Source organism: Ochotona curzoniae, unplaced genomic scaffold, assembly GCF_017591425.1.
Source record: "Ochotona curzoniae isolate NIBS_2020 unplaced genomic scaffold, NIBS_Ocur_1.0 scaffold_2587, whole genome shotgun sequence".
NCBI lineage: Eukaryota > Metazoa > Chordata > Mammalia > Lagomorpha > Ochotonidae > Ochotona > Ochotona curzoniae.
In genome coordinates, this window is record NW_024467096.1 from 18815203 (window position 1) to 18824692 (window position 9490).

The window sequence follows — 9490 nt, forward strand, 5'->3', positions numbered from 1 at the left end:
TCAGCATACCAGGATTTTTGTTGCGTGCGTTTGTTTTTTTCGCCATGCTTCTTTCTCACTCTCTCCTTTTGCACCCCTCCCATTTCCCGGTTTTTCTTTTTTTTTCCTTTTCCTCCGAAAATGTCTTTTCCCCTACTCCCCACCCCACTATCACCCCCCAAGCTCCCCTCCCGCCCCCAGTCCTTCTCCAGTCCGCTGTCCGGCGGGCCCCCCTCACATGTGCGAGAGGGGCAGTGTGCCGTTAATGGCCGTGCCGGGCACCGGGCCGCTCTGGTAGTGCTGCGACATGTGCAGTCTGCTGGGGGCGGCGGGCTCTGGCACCTCGGCGCCGGGAAGGTACATGCTGATCATGTCCCGGAGGTCCCCGGCCTGGCAGGGCGCCCTGGAGTGGGAGGAAGAGGTAACCACGGGGGGGCTGGAGCTGGCCTCGGACTTGACGACCGAGCCCATGGAGCCGAGCGCCATGCCGGGGGTGCCCTGCTGCGAGTAGGACATGCTGTAGGTGGGAGAGCCGTTCATGTAGGTCTGCGAACTGGTCATGGAGTTGTACTGCAGCGCGCTCACGTCGTAGCGGTGCATGGGCTGCATCTGAGCCGCGCCGTGCGCGTTGAGGCCCGGGTGCTGCGGGTAGCCCAGCTGGTCCTGCATCATGCTGTAGCTGCCGTTGCTCCAGCCGTTCATGTGCGCGTAGCTGTCCATGCGCTGGTTCACGCCCGCGCCCAGGCCGGCGCCCACCCCGACCCCGCTGGCCATGCTGTTGCCGCCGGGGGCCAGCAGCCCGCCGGGCAGCGTGTACTTATCCTTCTTCATGAGCGTCTTGGTTTTCCGCCGCGGTCGATATTTATAATCCGGGTGCTCCTTCATGTGCAGCGCCCGCAGCCGCTTGGCCTCGTCGATGAACGGCCGCTTCTCCGTCTCCGACAAAAGTTTCCACTCGGCGCCCAGGCGTTTGCTGATCTCCGAGTTGTGCATCTTGGGGTTCTCCTGGGCCATCTTGCGACGCTGCCCGCGGGACCACACCATGAAGGCGTTCATGGGTCGCTTCACGCGGTCCGGGCTGTTCTTCTGGTTGCCTCCGGCCGCCGCCGCCGTGGCGTTGCCACCACCGCCGCCACCGCCGCCACCGCCGCCGCCGCCCCCCGAAGTCTGCTGCGGGCCCGGCGGCTTGAGCTCCGTCTCCATCATGTTGTACATGCGGGCGCTGTGCGCGCGGGCCCGGCCCGCCGGCGGCCGGCGACCCTCGGCGCGGCCGGGAACTCGGGGGGCCCGGCGGGCGGGGGGCGCAGGAGGAGGAGGAGGTGGAGGGGAGGCGGGCGGGGGGTGATCGGAGAGCGCGGGGCTCCGCGAGGAGACCGGGCGGAGGAGAGCAGCTTGGGGAGGGGAGGAAGGAAGGGACAGAGAGAGAGAAGCGAACTGGGATCGGGATCAAAAAAGCAATGCTTCCCTCCGCCTCGGGCCGATGCTGCTGCCGCCGCCGCCGCTGCTGCCGCCGCTGCCGCCGCCGCCGCCGACTGCGATTATTATTATTGTTGTTGTTATTATTATTTTTTGGAAAGGCTTAAGCCCCGGACTCAAACTTCTTTCTGCCTTTCTTTCTGTCCTCTTCTTGCTCGCTCAGTCCTTAAAGAGGCAGCAAACTACTTTCCCCCCTTTTGCAAACACTCTCTTCTCTGCCTTGACAACTCCTGATACTTTTTTGAACAAGTTAATAGACAACCGTCCATGTGACGGGGGCTGTCAGGGAATAAATGGGTTTCTCGCGACCAATCAGCGCGCGGCGGCTCCTCCACTCGGGCCCGGCCTCGCCGCCGGGTTTTGCATGAAAGGGGGCGGGGCCTGCCGCACCGGCGGCCGCGCTGGGGAGCTGGGGCGCAGGGGAGTCGGGGCGCAGGGGGTTCGGGGCACTGGGGAGTCGGGGCGCAGGGGAGTCGAGCGCAGGGGGGTCGGGGCGCAGGGGGTCGGGGCACAGGGGGATCGGGGCGCAGGGGAGTCGGGGCGCAGGGGGCTGGGGCGCAGGGGGGCCGGGGCGCAGGAGGGCCGGAGCGCAGGGGGTTCGGGGCGCAGGGGAGTCTGGGCGCAGGGGGTCGGGGCACAGGGGAACCGGAGCACAGGGGGGTCGGGGCGCAGGGGGGCTGGGGCGCAGGGGAGTCGGGGCGCAGGGGGGCTGGGGCGCAGGGGGGTCGGGACGCAGAGGGGCCGGGGCGCAGGGGAGTCGAGGCCGCGCTGGGGAGCTGGAGCGCAGGGGAGCTGGGGCGCAGGGAAACTAGGGTGCAGGGGAGTCAGGGCGCAGGGGAGCTGGAGAGTCGGGTCGCTGGGGAGCTGGGGTGCAAGGAAGTCAGGGCGCAGGGGAGCCCGGGGCGCGGGCGGGGGCGGCGCGGCGGGCAGCCCGGAGATGCGGGGGAGGCGTCTCCCCGGTGTTGGCCGCCCGCTGCCGTGCAATCTTTGTATCCTGATTCACAGCAACAGGTCACGCCACACGCCTTTGCGAAGGAAGGGTGGGTGGGGGAACAGCCCCAGACTACCTGGGGGTGCGCATGCACCCCCAACACACACCCTTTCCAAACCACTCCACAAGTACTTTTAGATGCACGCAGGGCCCTAGGGAGGGCGGGGGCCCTATCACTCCTGCTGCCCTGCCACCAAGACACCCCCACCCCACCCTCCACACACACATTTAGGGCTTTTTCTTCCCCTTAGGGCCTTCACAGGTGCTTGGCTCATCCCTGGCACAGGTCCGGGTTAGAAGTTAGGAAGGAGACCCCTAGCCTAACCATCCCAACCCCCAGCCTCCTCCTTCAGTTCTCAAACCCTCCTGGCTTGCTTCCCAGCGGTTCCAGAGTTGAGGACAGGCAGGCCCCGGGTCCAGGAGGTTCCCGCAGACCCTGCTGTCCCCACGGCCTCTCCCGCCTCCCGCGGTCTGTCTCCGCGCACGGTGCCAAGGAGATGCTCGCACTCTTCCCCCACCCTCCGCAGGCAGATTTTACTGGTGCCAGTCCCCCCCGCGGAGTGGGGGGTGGGGTGGGAGGACGCTGGGCAGCACAGGCGCGGAGCTGCGGTTGGGGATGTGGGGTGACTTCAACTTCCTGGCCTGCCCTGGTACTTGGTGCTCGGCGGTGGCATTTGGGCCACACTCACGCACTCCCTCCCACGCAGAGTTCCCAGGGCCCGAGCGGCAGGCTAGGAGGGTGGGAGAGCAGGGGAGGGTCTCTCTGGCTGGCATTCCGTCCCCACCACCCCTCCGGCCCTGCAGACTCCTCCGGAGGTGGCCGGGAAGCCCGGGGGGCAGAGCGGGTCAGGGGCCGCGCCGCCGAGGGGCGCCGGGAGGGGAGGGGGCGCGCGCGGCTCGGCAGGCACAGGTGCAGGCGGCGCAGGCGGGTGCAAGGGCCGGGTGTGCGTTGGGGGCGGTGGGGAGCCGGATGGGCTGGGGGCGGGGGTAAGGGGCTCAGGAATCTTGCCCGCCCAGGACCCAAGAGGGTAATTTTAGCCGCTCTGCCATTGTCCCGACGTAAAGATTTCAATAGGTAGGCGCTCAAAGCGGAGAGCGAGAGCAGCACGTCCGTTACAAATAGGTAGTTTTGTTTCTCTTGTTGTCGCTACAAGGAGTCAAACAAAGCCTGGTCTAAGTTTCCTTCCACTCTCTTGTTGGGATCTTTGTGGCTAAAATGCACTTGACTACAAAGAGGGGGGAGGTGGTTGGAGAGGAGGAAAAAGGGTGGGGGCAACCAAACCCTGATGCCATTGCTTTTCTTGCTAAAGGGCTTAAAACCGTCAGGGTTACTTATTTTCTGTCTTCTGCGAACGCTCTTCGCCACCTCCTCCCCTGACCTAGCCTCACTCACCCCAAGGAAATGGCCCAGTGTCTGCGGGCCGCGTTCCTTTTATCATCCTCACAGAAACTGCCCTGTGGGTCCTTGCTCACCAACCTGGCTCTACGCCACCGCTCCCTAACTTCCCCAATCCCTCCCCTGCCAGGACGGCCTGTCGTGTCCCACTTGGGACAAGCATGCCCACTGGAGATCCTGCGTGATTTCTTCGTAAACTTATTTCCAGCCAGTCCCCCTCTCTCCCTTCCCCAACCCCCTTCCTCCTGTCCTCTGCCCTCTCTCTTTTTTTCCCCCTGCAAACTCTAAGTTTTGGGGAACTAGGAAAGGTGCCACGGGCCTTTTCGAGACGGGAGTATGTTGAGTGTTTTTCAGAGTGAAGCCATGCTTACAGTTTAAATCTAGGTGCGGTATGAAAGCTAAACACGGACCTGGGGATTAGGAAAGAGGAAAGGTTGGGGGAGGATGTGGGGAAGCGAAGGCGGCACCGGCTTTTCAGCGAGGCTCGTTTCAGGGACGTGGCTGCTGCGCCCCCTGCTGGTGGATTCATTTTTCTGAGGCGCTAGCTTTTACCTTCACATGAAAGTGTTTGAAAATAATAAAAGAAAAGAAAAAAAAAAAAAGGAATGGAAGATCACACTAATTACACATAATCTAAACAGAAGAAAAGTTAACGTATCATATAAGCGACAGAACCAAATCATAAGAATCGAATTTAATTTGCTTAACTTAGAAATGTACATACAACTTGGAGATAAGTGAGAGGTTAAAGCACGGGAAAAAAGGTACAAATTATGAGATTCAACATATGAATGAATTGTGATTGTCCAGGAGGCGCTGAGGGCAGACCAAACATTCACTTTATGATTGAGCATGCATTGGTCTGCATTTAATAGCATTATTATGAAAACTTAAAGAAGCTTATGGATAATTAAGTTTGTAGAAAAAAAAAAACCTGAGGGTTTGGTTCGTGTTATTATAATGGTGGTGTATATTTATTAAGATAGATATTAATAACGGATGGCTAGAGGGGCACTTTTTTTTTTTAAATCTCACTGTATTTCTCTCAGGAGATAATAGTAAAAGAGGCACTCTGTTTTTTTTTCCCCTGGGGAAGATTTACCAAAGCATGTCCACATTTTCAGATGCATATGTCTGTGCCTGAACTCTATAATAATACATTTAAGAGGTTAAGGGGGCTGGCTAGGTTTTTTGCTAATTGCTTTTATCATATAAATAAGCTATGAAAATACATTACAATCATGTTAGCATTTGGTTGCATTTATTTACAGCTTTATTTTAATTAAGCCTACTGAACTTATGGGGCAATAAACGAACTATGACTGGCATTTATGCATAATCGTGTGCTGTGAAAATAAGATTAAAGAAGATCGTGATAGCAGAAGTAATTTTCTCATTAGTTTTTTTTTTTTTTTTAAGAACATAGGTATTTAAAAATACCAGATCACCAGGCACTGTCCTCCAGTCCAGCACTCGAACCCACCCACCCCCTAAATGTAATAACGATAACAAGGCCAAGTGATGACAGGGACAGTTCTGTTTGTGGCTTGCAGTAGGCAGCCCTGGCACTAGCAGCTATATACTAACAGACAATTTAAAAAGAAGACTTGAAACAGCGTGTTGCCTTCTCTGTGAATTTATCATGTTACCATTGGCCCCGTTTATGAGCACTGGAAATGTTCAGTCTAAAGGGAGTGGGATACTTCCACAGAAGTTAAAAAAAAAAAAAAGCTACATCTGAGAGTAAGCTTGGCAACTAAGAGCCAAAAAAGCATCACTCCTGGGATATTCCTACTTGATTCTGTTCTATAGATGCAAGCCCAAAAGCCTTAACTGCAAAGTGTAACTCAATTTTGCTAAAGCGTATCTTGTAGTGATTCTTGCTGAACTCTTCCCACCGGTCCTCAAGTGTTCTGTCTGCAGCCAACTCACAATTTTGTGGAGATAGGGGACTGCAGACTTATTTTTTCTTTTGAGTGGCAAATAGAGGTTTAACTTGCAGTAATTAGGTGAGAACTAGCCAAGCATCTTACTATTATGATGCTTGTTAAAAAACGTTCCTTTTCTGCATCTGCATTTGAGTGGGTTCCCCTCCTCTCTTAATCTTCTTATGGAAATGAAGGCAAACGGCGGGGAACCTGCGGAGTCTTGGAGAATGTCCTTGTTAACTGGAATTTCTCAGCATTGCTAATTAGCAGAGTTTGACGACCACCAGTATTGGGGGAAAGCTCTGTTTAACCACTCACAAACCATTCCGAGGAAGAGCAGACTAATTTTATTTTGTAATTAAAATCTGAAAAGGGCCCTATTTGACAGTTAGGGCTATGAGAGTTTTATCTCCCTGTGAAATAATTACTGCCTTGATAACTCAATTTTCTGAAAAATGTCAACTGTGGGCTCCAAAAGTTTTAATTTCATTACGTAAGGATGGGGCAAAAAAAAAAAAAAAGCAAGACAAATAGAAGAAAATGTACAGAGAGCCTTTCTAACTCTGGAACTGCTTATATACATTAGCGAGCCAGGATTTGGTCAAACGCAGATCTGTCTCCTTGCTTTTGGTCGGGTTTTCGCCGACGCTAACCTTCCAACCATCTCTGAAAGTGGCCACAGCAGTGGTCCGCCCCCCCCATCCCCCCGGAGCGAAGGAGGTCCTACCAGTGTTCCAGTAAGTCAAAGGCAAATGCAACTGAACAAGACAAATGTCCCCAGTGGAGAAAAGTAACTGCTTTTAAAAGCTAATAATAATAATAATAAATAAAAATAAATCAGGGGAGAGGGCAATTAAATTTAGGACAGTGCTAATGAATCTGGCTAAATCAAATTTCATTTATATTTATTATCCAATAGGTGAACATCAGAAACTACAAAGAGTGTGGCACAGGCTTGTTTGTTTACGTTCACTTCCTCCTCTAAGTCATAAGAATTCTCAGTCACTCCAAATTGGAGCATTTTCAACCCAAGACTCTGAGAATGATCAAAGGTCGATTCTTCAAGATTTAAGAAACCCAGCTAAGTGCGGGATCTCGTGCCCTTGACAGAGCATCACAAACTCAAGATAATCAACAAGAAATAAGCTAGGAGAAGTCAGGATTTGGAAAGTCAGGGTGAAAAGCAGACACCGAGTGGTACCCTTGTCAAAGTTCGTTTCCTCTGGACTCTGACGGCTTCCTCCTGGGAACACTTAGTGGGGGCACCTCAATTTTTTATGACACCATTCTCAAAAATGCTGGAAACTCCTCCATCCACATTTCTCTCAGTTTCTTGCATGCCAAACTTGCCGGGTTTCAGAAGTGTGAAGGATTCTCGGTAGCCATCATGGAAGTGTTTCTGGATGGTACAGACACCTCCATCCGCCTCTGTTTAAAAGACCTAGCCATGCAGATGGCGACGCAGTAGCCATACACGGTTGATGGGCAATTTAAAATTGCTTCATCCTATGTTTGTCTTCTTGCCTGTCTCTTTTCGCACCTTGTCTTTGATTTCCAGAAGTGGCATTGCACATAGCAATTGAACAAGGGTATAACAAATGGTGTTTCAGTCCAGACCCAATTTCACCAAATAATTTCACTCAAGAGCTATAAGGACACTTGAAAGCCAAGGAATGCAGGGCTGCCTAGCAGTCAGCTTCCTTTTCGCCCATTCTCTTTCGTCTAATTCGCGCTGATGAAATAAATACATTTTAAGCAGAATTCAATAGTTAAGAAACTAAATGTATTTCCTCCTTATGTCAAATGATAGCCACAAAAGTAATCTGTAATCGCTTGTGTATGTCCTCCAGGTTGTATATAATCAGCATCCTGACCCTGACAGCAGCGCCTGTATGTATGTATCTGTCATGTATTCCAGCTTAAGATTTTTCTGGAAGCAAGAATTCATGCTGCACAATTTCATTTCTGATTTGTTGTCCACACACACACAAGCAAAAGAAACTAGTGTGGCAATTAAATCATCCAATTATTTTAAATAGAAATTCCCTTTTGGAAGGGCAGTAAAGTAAAAGCTTTAAGAGCAGTCACCAGAAGTTTTTCAGTTGCACTAAACTTACGATTTGATTCTAAAACTTAGGAGAGCAGAAAAAAAAAAAAATATATATATATATATCCCAAACAAAAAAAGCAAATAGATCACTGGGAACTTCAGGTGGATTGAAAAAAAAAAAATCCATGGATTCTTTTGTGCCTTTAAATCATTATTTGGGAATCTACACATTTCCCTGATGGACCACAGTAGCTCCTGCGAACCAACAATGGGGCTTGTTTCGATTCCTTGCTTTTCAGTAGCTAGGACTGACGAATCTGTAGATGTGTGTGTTTGGGGGCGCAGGGGGAAGCAGTGTTTAAAATTCTCCAATGGTGTTTATTTCGTTTAGTTGTGAGCTCAGCTATAGTGAAAAGTGCTAAGGCTTTCTTAAGGTTCCTCTAAACCCGCGTTCAAGGATGCCACACAAGGGCCTGCTGGGCCGCGGGTCCAGAGCAAGCGTCATCCAGCAAGCAGAACCTCTGCCCCTCCCAGTCCGGCCCCATCCAAGAAGCACACTCAGAACACTGCAGTCTTCCCTGTCTCGTGTGTCACCGAAGGCTCCCTTTCCCAGAAGTACAGCTTGACTTGTTGGGGGCTCCCAAATCTCTGTGGGCTGAGGGTGTGTGGCATCCACGCCAAAAAAAAAAAAAAAAAACACGTTGGGCAAGAAATTAGATCTGCTGATCGTGTGAGGAGCAGGACTATTATCACAAGTAAAAAGGAAGAAAGCCTTTCACCTGTAGCATGAAGAGGTTGAAAGCAAACCATTGAAAAAAAAAAATGCACCCTACAATCACCATCAGCCCTAAACGAAACTATTACCACTTTTTTTCCCTCAAAGATTTGCAGCTGCGGCTCGCCCTGGCAAGTGCTCTGAATCAAAGTGCACACCCAGCCTGGGCGGGCTGGCATCCTCAAGGCCTCCCATTCACATCTGCAGCCCTCTCCCCAAAGCTCTTCTGGCCTCAAAGAACTGTCTGAGAAGTCAGCCTTCCCAGAGGCCCACTTCTGCTCGCCCCCCTGGCGCCCCCCTCGCAGTCCCGCTCACGTTGAGTTGAGCTTCCAAAACCCATCCCAATGGAATTCTCAGATCGCTGGCCTGATAATTTTTCAAAGCTCTTTGGGATCTGGGGGTCTGACTTTTATCTCCCTGTCACCCTTCTTTCCATGTTTGTCGCCTTTCCCCATTCTCTCCCCCCCTCCCCAATTAATTTGGAGATCATTGCCTCGATAGGCTGTAATGAGTCCTTCAGAAACTGTTATGACCCACGGCGACAATCTCTGCACCTAATTCGCAGATTATTGACAAGCGCCGTGGGCTCAGTGGTGTCAAGTTGTACTTGTGGTTTCAGCACCCTTCAGCAGCCGGCACGTGGAGCTGCGGGGCCCTGTCGGGACTGGGACGCACTGGGTGGGTGGTGGGGCTCAGCTGCGGGGCTCCGAGTGGGCAGGGAAGCGAGGGGGTCTCTCCCTCCATTCCTGATAGCCCCCCCCTGGGCGTTTTCCCTGGTGCCATTGTCTGTCTCCGGGTTGGAGTCAGGAAACTGGAAGAGATCTCCGGAGTTGAAAAACAAAGTGAAAGAACGAACTTCACCGGGGGTCGGGGGGGGGGGGGGCGCTGGTCCTTG

General features: G+C 52.8%; 1 protein-coding gene across 1 annotated transcript; it reads right to left on the minus strand.

Annotated features, from left to right (window-relative positions):
* Positions 1-210: 210 nt before the first annotated feature.
* Positions 211-1200, minus strand: SOX2 (SRY-box transcription factor 2). The gene has a single exon (XM_041002958.1). The coding sequence runs from the start codon at positions 1192-1194 to the stop codon at positions 214-216; it is 981 nt and encodes a 326-aa protein (XP_040858892.1). The 5' UTR covers positions 1195-1200; the 3' UTR covers positions 211-213.
* Positions 1201-9490: the final 8290 nt, after the last annotated feature.

Excerpts from the sequence above, each read along its gene's own strand:
- SOX2 (XM_041002958.1), bottom strand. The coding sequence starts at position 1,194 with ATGTACAACATGATGGAGACGGAGCTCAAGCCGCCGGGCCCGCAGCAG.